Source organism: Mytilus californianus, unplaced genomic scaffold (assembly GCF_021869535.1).
Source record: "Mytilus californianus isolate M0D057914Y unplaced genomic scaffold, xbMytCali1.0.p SCAF_18, whole genome shotgun sequence".
NCBI classification, from domain to species: Eukaryota; Metazoa; Mollusca; class Bivalvia; order Mytilida; family Mytilidae; genus Mytilus; species Mytilus californianus.
This window is the reverse complement of record NW_026262666.1, coordinates 5582855-5600950: the sequence shown is the minus strand read 5'-3', so window position 1 is coordinate 5600950 and position 18096 is coordinate 5582855. Positions and strand designations below refer to the sequence as shown.

Genomic DNA, 18096 nt, shown 5'->3' with positions numbered 1-18096 from the left:
TTTTAACCAATGAAGAACTGAGATCAAACGAACCACACGTTGATTAAATTTTTTTTATATAATGGGTGCAGAAAGGGATAAATTGACGAAGAATTAGAGAAAAATATTTTCATCCACTCTTCCATAATATTCATCTTAACTTCTGCCAAGTTTACCTTTGATTTTTTTAATTAACTGCCTATAGCGCCTTTGGTGCTTTGATTACCTTATCCTGCACCTGTAATTTTTCCGAAAATTACAGGTGAGATATATTTTTTATTTATTTCATAATGGTAATTATATTAGTGCATTTTTATTATATGATGTGTGAATTTTAACACTACATCTTATTTATAAGTTCTACTCTTAGTAGAAAACAATAGAGTCAACACCACGAGTAATAGAAAATCTTAGTAGAAAACAATAGAGACAACATCACGAGTAATAGAAACTCTTAGTAGAAAACAATAGAGACAACACCACGAGTAATAGAAAATCTTAGTAGAAAACAATAGAGACAACACCACGAGTAATAGAAAATCTTAGTAGAAAACAATAGAGACAACACCACGAGTAATAGAAAAAACAGACCACTAAACTAAAGAGTGAACAAAAAGGCCACTACAAAATACAAACCCAATTGTTCGCAATTACTGATCTACGCGTAGTATCCGACGGATTGTTCATGGCAAGTTGATATAAATCATTATTTTTATTGAGGAAAAAAGTATGTACAAAATTATCTAATTTGTACTTTCAAAATTCGTCTTTGACATCATTATACGTCCTTGGCTTTGAGCGTTCCTGATGAAGGTAAATCCAGAAAAACTCGGTTTGGACGCGTGAAATTTACAACCTGTTGTTTTCTTCTCTTTCTTTTATAAAACGATATCAATTTCCAATGCACATCACGGCATATCTTTCTAGGACCAAAATTCGTCAGTACTTGAAGGATATATGTGGTTGACATCGTCAATAGGACCAAAACTAAAATATAATAGTTGACCTTTTCAATAGGACTAAACAATCGTCAGTGATCCAAGGATAATTATGTAGCTGAACTCGTCAATAGGACTAAACATTGTCAATGCTTAAAGGAACTGTAGCTGACATCGGCTATAAGACCAAAAATCGTCAGTGCTTACAGGATATTATGTAGCTGATCGCGTCATTAGGACAAAGAACCGTCAGTTTTTGAAGGATATTTAGTTGGCATCGTCAAAAGGAACAACAATATGATACAGTCGCTGACCTCGTCATTAGGATCAACAATCGTCAGTCCGTAACAGATATGTAGCTAACATCGTCATTAGGACCAACAATCGTCAGTTCATAAAGAGTATATAGCTGACATCGTCAATAAGACCAAAAATCGTCAATGATTGAAGGTTAGTTTTCGACATCGTCCATTACCAAAAGCCGTATGTGCCTGAAGGATCGTTCAATAAATCGTCAATGCTTGGACGTTATATATCTGACATCGTCAACATGACATAATAAAACTTCAGTACTTGAAGTATTATGTAGCTGACATCGTCAATAACACCAAAAATGGATAGTGTTTAAAGAATATGTATCTGACATCGTCAATAACACCAAAAATGGATAGTGCTTAAAGAATATGTAACTGACATCCTCAAGAAAGTGTTTAAAATGCATACCCAAGATGTAAGCAAATTAATAGTTGTGAAGACAAGTAAGTATAAATATTATTTAAGCATAATTACTTTTTGAAGATTGCAGCTTCTCGAAAAATTAAGCTGAACTATGACTATATCAGAAAAAAAGTGATTTAAACGATGGCTTATGCGTTCAATTTCAAAAGTTCCATTATCAGTTTATGCAAACAAAAATGAGTTATACTTTATGTCGCTAGCACATCCATGGTTTAAGTAACTTTAAGAAATCATTTCAACTACCTATTATCCATTGTCATTCTCAAATCAGAGATTTGTATCAAAGATTTAAGCCCACTTTATCGGTAGAGAGTATACCTGTGCATTCCAGTTATCTATTTTGTAAATTTTTGTTGTTTGGAATGCTGTCGTTTTGACATTACCCCCACATTCTCAATAGAAAGAGTCTATCAATATCGTGTTCCAAATGTTTCAGTAACATGAACATGTGTATTCTGCATATGGTGTAACAAACAAATAAAAACTAAGATGGCTAAAATACCTTTTAGACTTGTATTTTCTGTAATCAACAAATAATATACTTTCTACATCGTTGATACATTATCTAAAAGTACATGGCTAAATTACCTTTTAGACTTGTATTTTCTGTATTCAACAAATAATATACTTTCTACACAGTAGATACATTGTCTTGCTCCACATAGTGCAATACTGTTTTTATATTTTTTGAATTGATTTTCAAAATATTGTTTTAAAGTTTCATTAGATCTTTGCTGTACATATATACATGACGAAATTAAACTATTTAAGTCTAGATGTTCTTCTCTCGATGGAAACGCATTCGTCTATTTTATCTACTGCTGATAACTATGGTCTGTAACATTGACCATAAGCAAAAAGCTCAATTCCATAGTATGCCAAAATATCTCCTAATGTTCAATTCCACCGCATGCCAAATCTACATTCATCTATTTAATTCCACCGCCTGCCAAATCTACCTCCTAATGTTCAATTCCACCGCCTGCCAAATCTACCTCCTAATGTTCAATTCCACCGCATGCCAAATCTACCTCCTAATGTTCAATTCCACCCCATGCCAAATCTACATCCTTATGTTCAATTCCACCGCATGCCAAATCTATACCTCCTTATGTTCAATTCCACCGCCTGTCAAATCCTCCTCCTGCTGTTCAATTAGACTGCTACCATTTACACTCCAATCAAACAACGCCACCTCTATTCTGTCTGGAGTAACCGAGGCGCATCTATTCTGTCTGGAGTAACCCAAGCTAGATTTGAATATTTAGAGAGGCTTTGGGGTGCCTCTAGTTGTTGATCCAATATCAGGAAAGATAAGTTTTCACAGATCCTTTGACATGTTGCCTACATATTGGACATCGCTTCATGGCCGGAGCGCATTGACCACAAGTCGCCAGATGACCACATGGAAGGAAAACGATGCTGACATCTTCTTCCAAACAGACTTTACACAGAAGTAAATCTTTGTTGCTTATATCACCATGTGTAGAGCCTTTAAAAGAAAAAATAAATAAGGTCAATTATGTGTCAAAAATATAACATTGAGGAATTAGTCAGGATAGGTCAATCATGGGCCAAAAGTTATAACCATACAACATTAAAGTTTCACTTCTATTTTTTTTTAACAAAGAATCGATCATATTACCAAGATTGATTGATAACTTACTTGCTTAACGCCTAATATGAAATATTTTATGCATATAATACAGAGACAATAGTACTGAGAAAATTCGATGAAACCTTCGAATTATTTTTTCGATAAAAATAGAAAAAAATGTGATTTTGAATAAAACAGTGTACTGTGTGAGATAAAGCATGCTTACCTTTGCATTCGCCTGTTGTTGTTTCGTACTGGACACATGGGATTTGGTTTTCTGCGGAGCTGGGTACTGAAGTTGGTACTTCTGGTGATTTTCCAGGATTTTGGATACTTTGGTTTGGTTTCTCTGTAGTTGAAATATTTGCACTTGCACCTTCAATTGGTGTTGCCTGGGTAATACTTGATGAACGTTCTTCTATTTCAAGTACCTTTTCCATAAGTTGTACTGCAGAAATGGCGGTTGTTTCTAAAAATAAAAATATTGATCTGTTAGTCCACTTTGCTTTGATGTTTGATAATAATGTAAAATTGTGTGGGCCATTTATTAGAATTATAAAATTAAATATTTATGCTTATGTGATGTCTTATGTGGAATTACTTATATTATTAGGAACACTACAGTGAAGGTTCAATGATTCATGTCAATACACTCATAAAACTAATAGAAGAGTATACCAATCGAACAGTGTTGATATGTGAATCAAAGACAAAATCACAGATACATCAAATACAACGAGACTTGCGTAAAGAAAAGCAAGAAAACCCAAACAAATTGTAAATATTAAGAACCCTATCTAGACCAAAATCGGAAGTACAATCATATACTCCGGAAGGGTAAGGATATCCCTTTTTCTAAGTGAAACCTATATCGTATCGTCAAGTAGTTAAAGCCGATGAGATAATTTAAAGGTTCAAAAGTTAAAGGAAAATTATGAGAATCAAAAACGTTTTGTTTAACTTACTGTGTTGATGTACGGCCTCTTTGTAAGCTGGTCTAATAATGTCTATACTGTAACCCATTTCTTTCACACTTCTCACTGATATAAGTCCTTCGATGTCAGTTTCTGTTTCGAGTGTATTATAGTTGCTAGCGGTTGCACCGACGCCGAGTGCGTCACCAGTGTTTTCCTGTTAATATAAAATACATCTATATAAAGTACAAGTTTTTGAATTGAAGTTTAATTCATGTATGCATTGTTATTCCTCTGTTTGTTTTGGTATTGAAAAGTTGTTTTATTGAAACGTTCTTTTTTTATGAAATTTACATAGATTGCATTGAGTTTTGCAACGGTAAATTTGTCCACGGTGTTTTCATTGGTAAGAATACCGATATCCTATACCCTCATTCAACATAGGTTTTTCCTTCGGCATTGTAAAATTCATGCCGTTCATCCCGACCAATTTACAGTATCTATATATTGATTTCTGTTTTGTTCTCATCTTGAATATGCATGAAATATTTGCCACTGAATGTTAAGCAAACAACGACCAACCAATTTGTTTCATGTGAATGCATTTCTGATTTCAAAGTTTGAAAAGGCACAAAAATTCAAAAACTTTTTAAATCTTTAAAATAGTTTACCTGTTGATTTGGTTCTTGTGTCAGTTCATCTACCATACTTTGGACGATCTGGATAAACTCGTCACCTTTATTTTGACGTAAGAATGTACACTGTGGGAACCAGTGGGCGTGTTCGACCCATGCATTATCTTCAGCCTCCCAGCTTGTCAAACCACCTCCACAATGATAGCATCTGACTAGATCGTTGATACCTAAAAAGATATTGCATAATTAGATAACTATAGTTGAAATATTTTTTAATTCTCTGAATTTTACAAATATTTGTATATTTTTTTTATATATACACCAGAAAGGGCAGAAACAAATGAAAACAACGAAAAACCTATTAAACTCATTTATTTATTGAACAAGCGCAGACACGTTTCGTCAATTTGAATTAAAATTTTATGTTCCTCAAATTAATTAATTGTCTTTATATATATGCGTTTGTTCTTATTGTCCCACAAATATAATCTTTAAGGCAATGTTTCTCCGTTCACTTTTTTTTTGCTTGGGGAGGACGGTTTTTAGAACAAACAATTTCTAATTAGAAAAACATGTTTTTCAATATCAAATATGCAGAGACTTTTTTGCTTGAAACTCAACGTTGAAATAATTTTCCCCTAAATTTTCAAAGGAAATAAACTATATTTTTCACTTCCCTTATATTAACAAGCTTGTTTCAAGAAATATAAAACCAAACAATATATTTAAAAAAAAAAAATACAGGACCCCCTTTTTCCAACAAAATTGGAATAGCTTCAATTTTCAATTACCTAAAACACGGACAGTTCTTTTCAGCGAATTGAAATTAGATAAGTTTATCATATTTTCATAAAATCCCCTTTAACCTCAAGTATGTAGGCCAGGACTTTTTAAATATAGAAACCGATGAAATAATCAAGTTTCGGTTCCGGATTTAGTGCAAATGAACAATAATCAATACTTCCGTGAACAGCCTACATATTTAAAGTTTTAGTCAGAACTTTTTTAAATGATTTTAATCACAAACAAGGATGTTTATTGGAAAAAATGAACATTTAAATAAGTAAATATATTTTTCGTCACGAGTTCAGTGAAAAGAAACAACAAAAATAAAGAAAAAAATATTCCATGCAATAGCCCCAGAAAAATCGTAGATAATATTTACTTTTCTCAACTCCCAAGCATGCAAAATTAAAAACCACTTTACGACATAATAAGAAAAAAAATACCTTTCATGAAACCTTTAAAATTTATGCAAGAATGCAATGATATAACATCTTAGATAGGCATGTAAAAAAATGTACCTGTATAGAAAAATCCCGCTCTTGCTAAATTTTCAGGGGACTGTGGATAATGAGACGGCCAGTTGTTGAAGGTTTTCAATCTTTCAGACATTATGGTGTTGTGTGGATATCTTGGGTTAGTGTATGGTATCATGGATGATGATGAAGGCAAGCTGTTCGGTGATGGAGGTATTTGAACGAAATTACCACTCTCTGTGGAACTGTTGCTGTCAAAACCGTCAGTACGATCGTAAGACCCATAACCTGAACTGATAGCTGAAATGCTTTCGGTATTGTTTTTGTGATTTGTCACGTCATTTTTAGAAGACAGGTCTTTGCTTGAAGGTTTCGGTTCCCATTTTAGTAAAAAGTTTCCAGAGTTGGTTGATGTGTCATATTTGTCTGATGTTGGTGTCTCGAACTGTTCCACATCTTCGCTACATTTTGAACCCGATTTCGTATCGACATAAGAATCTGTCTTACACAGACTTTGTACTAGTGGACAAGATGGAGATTGTTGTGCATGAACCAACAGTGGAACTTTCATCCCATCCCAATTCCCTTCTTTCAATCCACAAGATGAACACGTGACTATATCGCCTTTACCTCCATAACTGAATCCTGCAGACGACAATCGAGAAGCGAAGACAGGACATGATCCCGGAAAATTGGAATATGTGCTGTAACGCAAGAGATTTTCGGAGAGTATGTTAGAAGATGCCATGGTAACCTAAAATGATACAAATCATCATTAAAATAAAATTATATCTGCAACTATACTAACCAAAAGGTTTGTGCATCATAGTTATAAACATGCAGACAGTTGCCAAAATACTAAGTGCAAAACGCATTTGATGCTGAATTTTAATGCAAAATCCTTACGTTGACTATAAACATGCACATACAAATTGCAAAGAGTTATTAAAAGTATATTATAGTAGCACGAGCTAAGAATATAATAAACTCATATTAAATATGAGTATATGCATGTTTTTAAAATCTTCATAATTGTATTAATAACTTCACTAAATATAGATCTGCATTAGAATTTCTGAAAAAAAAGAAACACATTATTTATCAATAATTAAGATCTTACCATGCTGCTTCAGATAGTTAAGAACAGTAATATACTAGAATTTATATTTATACAAGTCGACGCAGCTTGTGATAGTTATCATAGATATGTTCGTATTTATACAATCGACAGGTTTTACCTGGGAAATTCTCAATCTAAATATAGAACTATAAATATATTTAATCCCTTTGGGAAATTATTGTCAAGATAGACAATAACATCAGAATTTTCATTCTGTAGCTTCAAGTTTGTTTCAAAAGCGTCAGAATTGATTCCCATTTTGAAAATTTAGTTTTAATAAAGGTTTTGTAAAAGAAACAACTGTTTTAATATCTTAACGTACATTTTATTACTGATTACATGGGTCATTACATGTACCAAGCACTGATCGAGTTAAGTTTTAGTACATAAGACAATTATTTTAGGCATCAATTATCATGTTTTGCTTTCTGTACAATAGAGATTTCAGTTTTTAATGATATTAAAAGCCGGTAAAAGCATTTAGATAATGCAAGTCTTGCAGAGATTGGTTGTTTTAACAAAACAAAAGATGATATGATTTTCAATTAATGGATACCAGTAATACGAGTACATTTATTTATGTATTCATTTTGTTTGTCATTGTTTTCTGTTGTTATGTCATCAACACCTCGGGATAAAAGTGGGACTTTTATTAATTATTACTTTTTTTTACTACCGGTATATGATGCTTTAATATTTTATAATTTTGTGCATTGTGTATATATTTGTATTGTTCAAATGCTTTAATTCAACCACTCGGGGTATAAATGTGCATTTCTTAAATTAAATAGATATTTTAAAACACCAACTATCAGTTATCTGCAAAACTTTGCAGGTTTTAACAATTAAGCTAATCAAGATCTACAATAAGCGCAAAATTCACTAAAGGATATAATTTGATGGAAAAAAATGTAAACATCTTGCCACCCACTGACGAGTTCCGTACAAGGGGAAGGGTAAAGGCACATGAACATATGGCGGTGTTAAACTAGTTTTGTTAGCACTCAGACCTTCCCTTTTTGTCTCCATCAGAGAAATCTTCCACTGAACTTCACAAAAAACCAACGTATGTAACATCCCTTTCATCAAAAGGATAACTAATCATTTTGTTGAATTGGAACATTATATATTTAAGTTTCCTTCAGAGGGGATTAGAGAAGTAGAACAATTTTCATGCGGAATTATATTTTTGTGCATAAAATAAGTTAGTTGAAATTCCAAATTTAAAAAAACTTTTTATATTAATTCATAAAATTTACATACAAATTAATATAACTTTAAGTCTTTTTCAAATGTCTTATATCGTATTTTTAATTTACTTAAAAAATGGGGAAATCCTTAAATCTTTTAAAACACATTACGACTATCGACTATAGTCCTAGCTCAAATTAACTATAAAACACCTTCATGTATAATAGTAACAGCTTAAATTAACTTTATCATCATGCAAAATAATTAAAGTATTATCAAGATTGCTTGTTTTCCCAAATTTTTCTTCCAACTTAAAGAAACTTTTGAACAAACCATCGATATACTGTCTACATTTCTCTTAAGTACCACGACCATGTGTTTTAAGTTCACGAAAATATATATCGCGTTTCACTATTTTTAATATATACCACCTTTGATAAGTGTTTAGTATGACGATAAATTTTCACTTTTGTTCTCGTACTAGGAACAACAAAATTATTTAGTTTGTAAAAATTATTTCCGTACTCCATGCATACCTTACAACAAAATTATTTTTATTTACCTGTGTACGTTATTTTATTTGGCGGCATTTTGTCCAAGGTTATGGTTGTCTTTTGATTGAGTTAAGACTTTTCAATTGATATTTTATAGTGTGTCTTTCTATGTTGTGATGTCACACTATTGTTTCAGGTAGGGTGAAGGTTGGCGCCTATTAAAACGTTTAAACCAGCTGCATTTGTTTGCACCTGTCCTAAGTCAGGAACCTGATGTTCAGTGGTTGTCGTTTGTTGATGTGGTTCATAAGTGTTTCTCGTTTCCTTATGTAAGTGCACGTATACATGTACATTGATAAGACTTTGATTGATTTTGGAACATTCAAATACGAAATGAAAGATGAATTTAGGTTTGTTTTGTGAGGTTTTTATATTAACTCAATTTCAAAACAGTTACAGGCTTTGTATAGAGATTTTTTCAACCCAAAATATGGTAACAGATGTATTGATATTCATTTGCATAAGGTCGATTTCTATCCGACGCAGCTCATATGTTATATCTTGGATGTAAGAAGGATAAGCTATAGGCAGTACAAATTATTTGTTATAACATCCGGTAACCTTTCCCCATAGTGATGCCTTTACGCTTTTATCAACAACCCTATAAAAAATCAGTATAAACCATTCATTTTGCTGCAATATGCATTCCAAAGATCGCACTAAAGATTTCAGTAGCGTAAGGACACCGAGACCTTAGATTGCCAATAATGTTTTAGTAAAATAGATATTTAATTTAAATACTTTTAAATGGAAAATGACCATATTTTTCAAGAGTACAGCGTGGTAAATTCTTGTTATTGTTCAGTGAAATTGCGTTAGACTATTCAATGAAAAAAACCCATTAATTCTGTTAGTGATATTTCAATGAATGAAAAATTGGGCAACTAAATTAATGTTTTTAGATAATTATTATTTCCATGTTAACACACTCGAATCTTAACAGAATCTATGTTTCTAAGAATTTCAGGTATGTTCTGCAATGCACATTAGTAGAGTAGTGAATCTCTTACTAATTTCACTTTGTCCACATGTCCCTTTATCCATCTCTCCGTTTGTTCATCTGTCAGCATTTCTACGTCGTATGGTATGTCAAAATTGCCTAGGCCAATTACAATACTTTAATATCAAAATATTACCAATTTTGTGAAACATCTTATTGTGCTAGGATTTAAACGAATATTGAAACATAGGTATTATATGTTATACAATTTTTTACATTGTTTGTTCTTCATTTTTATGGTCATCCTAAGGTTCAATGATTACCATGACACTCCTAGTTTTCGGCGGATTGGAGACGGATGCTTGTCTTGTTTCTCAGTAAAAGAAGATTTTTATCGGACAGAAAAGGAAAATATGTCCAGTGTATGAACACATGTAACAATGTGTGATTCCTTAGATAACATCAAACTGTTCTGGCTTAAAAAAAACAATTAAAGGAATAAAAACAAAAAAAACAAAAAGACAAAAAAAAAATGAAACAGATATTTTTCTGATATGCTCTTTTATGCATGTATATATTATAATAGCATATTTGTTTGTGTGTTAACATTATGTTTGTATTTATTTTGAATTAAGTAGCATTTGCAATATTCCCAAAAAAACAACTATTCAACAATAGGAAATAGATGTGAACTACTAGCTTTCTTGAGTGTAGGTATATATAATTATATAAAAATAAGGAGATGTGGTATGATTGCCAATGAAACAACTATCCACCAAAGTTCAAATGAAGTTGATGTAAGCAATTATAGGTAACAGTACGGCCTTCAACAATGAGAAAAACCCATACCGTATGGTCGGCTATAAAAGGTCCCGACATGAAAAATATGAAACCATTCAATTGAGAAAACTAACGGCCTAATTTATAACAAACCAATTTACAAAAAACAAATAAGACAGACGTGAACCAACGACAATGTCCTTTCTAAATTTAAATGTAAAGATAAATATAGATCGAACGGATTTTTGAAATGTATATATATGTATATATACCGTCAAGAAAAAGATCTTATCAAATTATTAAAAAAAGAACTGTGATATGTTAGTGTAAATTGGATAGAGGGAAATATACACCCTCGCACTGACATAGATTTTAAATTTTATAGATACTTCATAAGTAGAGCTTTCCGTTAGCGGTTTTCAAATTCAAGAAAAAACATGATTAATCATCAAATATAGTAATGTTTTGGTATATTGTGTTAAATCATCGATAAATTGGACTTTACTTTCCATTTACATCTCTCTCGATGCGAGTAAATATATTAGAGAAAGGCAAGCGTATTGAATTGTTTAAGAGTGGTCAAAAAAATGAAATAGTCTTTCAAGACAGATATAGCAATATCGCATGTAAAGAACATTTGAGTGCATGTAACTTGGAGAACATAAGTTTTAATACAATTCTAATTCTTCATAATTTATCCATATCTCCATCAAGTTTTATTCGGCGTTGACTACTAAGATGGAAATCCATACTCGTACAGACTGCTAGATTGTACTACATCATGTACATGTATCGTTCTAAGGGGTTAAACCCCGAACGATGAAATATGTATCATTTTCAAATAACATCAACGAATTTCTCTTGTCTCCAATAGATCGAGGCTGACGATCGTTAAATTCTTAGGTAGAAGCCTAAGGGCCTGGCAGTTTTTTTGGAAATAGATACTAGTATTCTGGTCCCAAAAAAGATGTCCTGACCGGACTTGAGAGTAAACAAAAAAGTTTGTAAATTACCAACCAATAAAAGGCAAACATTCTGTCTGGAAACATTTTTTTAAAGCTTCACTCTCAGAATCAACTTGTTTCTCTCTTATATAGACGTTTCTCTAAAACCCCAGTTCGAATGAGCACCTATATAACAATTAGTTTTGTAATAGTAAATTTTTCGATACACGCTAGATCTGGTTTTGGAAGCAATGACTAAAAGTACAATCACACACAAGCTTCCTATAATGAATTCTAAATGGTATTTTCAAACGTCATGTACTATCAGATACTCTATGTTAGTCATATCACTGACTTTGGGACTTTGGGATGTGGAACAGTGTAAAAGCAGTGTGTTTTTGCTTTTATTTTTTTACAATTGCGATTAGGGAGCTACCATTAGATTTTTAGGAGGGGGGGCTAGGATGAAAAATTTTGTCCTGCACCCCCCCCCCCCCCCCCCCATTAAAAATCAAATGGTAGCTCCCTTAGCCATTTTTTTTGTCTTGAATTTATACACCATGATTGTCCTCTTTTTATAATAAAATGAAATTCGACAGAAACACAAGCGAACCAACATATTAAGAGTAGACTAGTCCGACAGATAACCAATCTATGTGTCTGCTCCGAAAGGAGGGTAGTATACCATGTATACCAAACCTAATAATGATTTCACGGTTCAGCTAGCAAGCAAGCTAGCCAAAGATATTACCTTTACCTACACACTCAAGTCATTTTGCTGTGATACAAAAAAAAATATATTGATAAAAAATAAATAACAAAAAATGTGCCCTCAGCTTTGATGACTCATTTATTTTTCAGTTTTGACTTTGTTTGCGTTATCAAAACTTTACTGAGTGTATTGTTGTTTTCATTTATAACCAATATTATTATTACTTAAAATTATTATTATTATTAACAAGTTTTCATTTTAATTTTGATTTTATAGGATGTTGATCTTTAACTTTTGAGTATATAAGTTAAACGCAGTTGAGTTTCTTGGTTAAGCTATCTTTGTTTCTCGTGTAATTTGTAGTATTGTAGCCGATAATACTCATTTCTTTTTTAAGAATAAAATTTTAATTATAATATATAGATCAGGTGTAATAACTTAACTGGTCAACATATTTAATAGTCAAAAAGAATTCGTTAAACAAAGGGTTAATACATGCATTGGAATAATCATATAGATATAAGAAGATGTGGAATGAGTGCCAATGAGACAACTCCCCTTCCAGTCAAAATTTATAAAGTAAACCAAAGCATGTAAGTACTTCAGATTTAGCACTGAAGTACTTACGACTAATGATCAGATTTTGATTTTAATTAAAAACAGTATCTGTAATACTAAATTCCTCTGCTAAGTCTTAATCAGTAATCTCATTAATTTTTTACTCAATAAATTTTAAAATTTTGCAACATGATTATAGGAGGTTTGGTGTTAGACCACTTTATATAAGGAGATAATGCCAAAAATAGGAGAGGACGTAAGCGCCCTCATAAAATACTATACCAAGTTCATCTTATAATTTTGTGGAGATCATTTTATAGAATTTTGTTTGATAGAAATATAGATGTATATATATATAACATGAGGAGGTTGATACCAGTAAAATCTAAAAATAAATCCACGGAAATACGAAATGCTAAGTTAAGAACACATTTAACATAAATAATATTAAAAATAGATTTTTTTTATTTTTAGCGACTGGAATATAATATTAAATTCGAACTTTATTTTGTAAAATTTTAAGTCTCAAAATAGTGCACACAACTGTATTGTTTTACATTCACATTTATATTTTTATGAAATCATTTATATATCTGATATTATAATTACAGACAATGCAAAATAATAAAAATTGAGGAAAAGTTTTTGTTTGTTTCTTGATTTGTACTACTGGCTTAGTTTCCCATACGTTTTCATTAAAAAGACATTAACAGTTCGAAATCAATTCTATGTGAATAAGCTGAAGATAGACATGCATTATATTTTTACTTACAGCAATGTGTTTTGCTGGTCTACAACAACTATTCTTTTTATCTGAAAATATCTTTTTTCTCTCGTTTTCTTGAATCCGAATAATTTATACGTCACTTCATAATTGATATCAGTGATTGATAAATCTTGTGGATGTTCTTTTTATCTTCAGAAAAAATGAATCTTAATGTGTAGTCTATTAAAAGAAATCTACGCTCGTAAAGTTACGTACATATATATTACCATTAGTCGTGCAGGTTCGAAGAGCGTAAAAATAATACTCTGCAGGAGCGTTTCCAATTTTTTAAAAAGGATTTGGGGGATGGGGGTAATTCCATAAAACTAATTATATACTGCCTAGATACGAATTTTTTTGTTGACGAATTTGTGCTAAAAAATCACGTGAATCGTGAAAAACATGATATAATTATTTGTTTGCTCCCATCTGGATGCGTCACTGCTCTGCATGAACAATTTGTTGCTTGACATATTGTTAAGACGACTGTGTATGTTTAAGGACTGTATGTTGCCCCAAACATGTCTTATAGATAAATTCTGAAAGTCGTGCTAATCTATAATTAATTCACAGGAAACAAATATAATCACCATCTTCCACCATTTTTTCTTATTCCGAATAAAGCCCTAAATTTAGGCAAGCCGTTTTCACAATGCATGACGTTTTCATTGCTTAGCTTAAAGTTCATTTAAATGTCATGTTGTATGTACTTCTCAGAATGTGGCTCACAATTCAAAGTTAGCCATTCGGATATATTTTGGAAAAAAATATTCACCCTGGTCGAATTTATCTTTACGACAATGCTTGTTAGCTTCTAGAAAATGAAAAATAGAACCTCACAAATGAAACCTTACCATCGAATTCCGCCTCGCTAGCGAAGCTCGATCTTATAATAATTGATCTTTCTCACCTTTTTGCTAGTCGAGCATTTAGTTTTCGCCATGTCTGTTCTTTGCATACTATTGACACGTTTACATTTCTTTCCCTGCATGGTTTTTATCCATATAATTTGAAAGTTTTTTTAATTTATATACTTGTCAATACGTATCATAGATCATATGATAAAATAATATATATATATAGTGATGAATATACGGTCATATATTTGTATAAGATATGGGACTAAATATATCACTTTTTTACGAGATATGTTGAATATAATTATACATGCTTATTATACATTGTTTTGCATAAAATTGCGGTTGTAGCATTGTAGTTCCAGGCGACCCGATACTTATTGTACTTTCTAGTTGGTTATTTTATTATACCCCCGCTTTAAAAAAGGGGGGGTATACTGTTTTACCTTTGTCTGTCCTTCCGTCCTTCCGTCAGTCCGTCAGTACGTCAGTCCATCCGTCCGTCTCATGAATATTTTCGTCGCATTTTTCTCAGGAACTACTTGACAAGGATTTCTGAAATTTGGTTTCAGGGTTTATATAAGTCAGCTACACCGTGTGATGCGTTTTCAGATTCATCACTCAACAACTTCCTGTTTACCAAAATAATTCGGCGGGGGTATCATCAGTGAGCAGTAGCTCACAGTTTTACTTGTTTTTTTTTTAAATATAGACTCTTTATGGGAAGTTCATCAAATGCTTCGAATATAGCGGTTTTAGGTGATATGGGTTATGAAACAACCAAATCAGCCGAACTTTTTGAAACGTACCGTCTATTTTTGAGAGTGCGATATACGTATGACTATAGAATAACACACAAGGTCAATATGTGGGGTATTAATATTTCTCGATCGTGGGACAAGAAATGTTATGAAATAGCACATAAACTTGGTATACATGATATTATTGATAGTCAATATTCCAACAGACATAAAATTTATGATATTAAAACAAAATTGTGTGAAATTGAAAAACAAGAATGGGTTGAAAAATTGTATCAAGATAGAAATGAACCAAATGGTAACAAGTTACATACCTATAGAATGTATAAAAATGAATTAGAAACAAGTTCATATATAAAAAATGGAAATGATAGACGACAAAGACGTATTTTATCTAATTTTAGAAGTGGGTGTCTACCTTTAGCAATGGAAACAGGTCGTTACACCAAGCCAAAAACTCTTCTTAAAGACCGAAAATGTAAATATTGTATAGTTGATTTTGTAGAAGATGAAAAACATTTTTTAATGCATTGTGAATTTTATTCAGATCTGCAATATGGACTATTTTTGAAAGCAAGTGCAATTAACCCAAATTTTAACGATTTTAATCATGATGACAAATTTATTTTTCTGATGTCACATGACTGTATACAACCCTTTTTAGCAAAATCTTTATATTATATGTTTAATCGCAGAAAATATTGGTGTATAGTATGTTCTATTATTGTAAAAGTTTTATTTATTCATTTTTAATGAATGTCAGAATAATTCTTTAAGCGAAATTGTCTCATAAGTCAGTTGTGGCTGGATACCGATATTTTAACTTCGATTGAAATTTTTATTTGTATTTCTATACTTATATTATGATGTATGATATTGTTCTGTATTGGTATGTGACACTATAATAAAATATTCTGTCTGTCTGTCTGTCTGTCTGTCTGTCTGTCATTAAGACTTTTATATATTGGTGTCATTCACCTAAAAAGCTAAACAAACCTTCAATCACTTATTCAGAAGGGATATAGTTACGATACTGTTGTCAGGTCATTAAAGATAACATTTTTTTGGAATCAATATTGATTCACTCATAGGGTCTTTGCATCGGAAATAAACACATTTATTCTAAAACCAGTTGTTGGCATGATACGGGTTATGTTCTTCTCGTATATTTTATGATGGTATGATAAATGGTAACGGGAGGGATTGTGCTTGATTTTCATATGATGAAGACATAATCTTTCAATCATTTTAATTGAGGTCTGGAGCTGGCATGTCAGTAACTGCTAGTAGTGTCTTTGTTACTTTATATATATATATATATATGTTGATCATTGTCATTTTGCTCAGTTTCTTCTGTTATCTATTCTAACATTGTACTCGGACTTCTTTTAAACTGAGTTTTACTGTGTGTATTGCTGTGTGAATGTTTATTCTACATTGGTTAGAGGTATAGGGGGAGGGTTGAGATCTCACAAAACATGTTTAACCCCGCCGCATTTTTGCGCCTGTCCCAAGTCAGGAACCTCTGGCCATTGTTAGTCTTGTATGTTTTTTTAATTTCGGTTCATTTATATGTTTCGGAGTTTAGTGTGACGTCCATTTTCTATGACTAGTATACATTTTTGTTTAGGGACCAGCTGAATCCCGCCTCCGGGTTCGGGATTTCTCGCTTTGATGAAGACCCATTGGTAGCCTTGGGCTGTTTTCTGATATTTGGTCGGGTTGTTGTCTCTTTGACCCATTCCCTGTTTCCATTCTCAATTTTATATGGCCTAACTAACGAGTGGTTTATGTAACTGTACACTGTGTAGACAAAGTTTGCAGATCTAATATCGTTAGGCTAAATTCCAATTTAGTATATTTATACTGCCAAATATTATTTTTAGAATTGAGATTACGTCAAATCTAAATCAGTTTTGCTTTTATTGTAAGTTTTATATGCACATTGTCATATGTACTGCAGTGTGTACTAATATAATTGATAACTTGTGATACTAAAAACAATTATGTCATTAAGTGCCTTACTTATAAAAATGACTGTTTAAAGAATAACCAGTATTTTCAAAAAACGTGATTGATACATGCTCAGGACGAATGTTTGTGAAAAATAACTCTTACTTGTTGTGTACTACACCTTATTACAGGCTATTTTTACAGAAGATGCAATAGTTAAGACATTAAAATATGATGTATGTATGTATAAAATTGAGAATGGAAATGGGGAATGTGTCAAAGAGACAACAACCCGACCATTGGACAGACAACAGCCGAAGGCCACCAATGGGTCTTCAATGCAGCGAGAAACTCCCGCACCCGGAGGCGTCCTTCAGCTGGCCCCTAAACAAATATGTATACTAATTCAGTGATAATGGACGTCATACTAAACTCCAAATTATACACAAGAAACTAAAATTAAAAATGATACAAGACTAACAAAGGCCAGAGGCTCCTGACTTGGGACAGGCGCAAAAATGCGGCGGGGTTAAACATGTTTTTTTGAGATCTCAACCCTCCCCCTATACCTCTAACCAATGTAGTTTAAGAGAAGTCCGAGTCAGATGTCAGAATAGGAAACAAAAGAAAATAAACAAAATGACAATAATACAAATTTTTAAAGTAACAACAGACTACTAACAGTTACTGACATGCCATCTCCAGACCTCAATTAAGCTGATTGAAAGATTATGTCTTCATCATATGAATATCAGGCATAATTACACCTTATATAAGAATGTCGGATTTTGATTGGTTGTTAGCCAGTGTATTTTTCGCATATTCTAACATTTTTTTCTCATTTCAAACGAATTTGCCTGTTTTTCATCACTGCCGGTGAATTTGCCTCAAATTCCCCAC

At 32.1% G+C, this 18096-nt stretch overlaps 1 protein-coding gene and 1 long non-coding RNA gene across 5 annotated transcripts; one reads left to right on the top strand and one right to left on the bottom strand.

Annotated features, from left to right (window-relative positions):
• The first annotated feature begins 207 nt into the window (after nucleotides 1-207).
• LOC127726612 (uncharacterized) lies at nucleotides 208-16166 on the top strand. Of its 2 annotated transcripts, none has more exons than XR_007993610.1 (2): nucleotides 208-1675; nucleotides 15648-16166. It is a non-coding gene; the product is annotated as an uncharacterized LOC127726612 (long non-coding RNA). The 2 variants fall into 2 exon arrangements; XR_007993611.1 differs by lacking the exon at nucleotides 208-1675 and adding an exon at nucleotides 8909-10575.
• On the bottom strand, nucleotides 2155-7257 carry LOC127726603 (baculoviral IAP repeat-containing protein 2-like). Of its 3 annotated transcripts, none has more exons than XR_007993608.1 (7): nucleotides 7181-7257; nucleotides 6106-6814; nucleotides 4838-5028; nucleotides 4218-4383; nucleotides 3479-3721; nucleotides 2687-3147; nucleotides 2155-2614 (listed from the first exon to the last, which is right to left on the bottom strand). XR_007993608.1 is itself a non-coding variant. In XM_052234020.1 (6 exons), exons 1-6 carry the CDS (start codon nucleotides 7181-7183, stop codon nucleotides 2960-2962), a joined length of 1500 nt encoding a protein of 499 aa, XP_052089980.1. In that variant the 5' UTR covers nucleotides 7184-7257; the 3' UTR covers nucleotides 2155-2959. The 3 variants fall into 3 exon arrangements, 1 of the variants encoding a protein (XP_052089980.1); XR_007993607.1 differs by having other exon boundaries at nucleotides 2155-2686; nucleotides 2723-3147; XM_052234020.1 differs by having other exon boundaries at nucleotides 2155-3147.
• Nucleotides 16167-18096: the final 1930 nt, after the last annotated feature.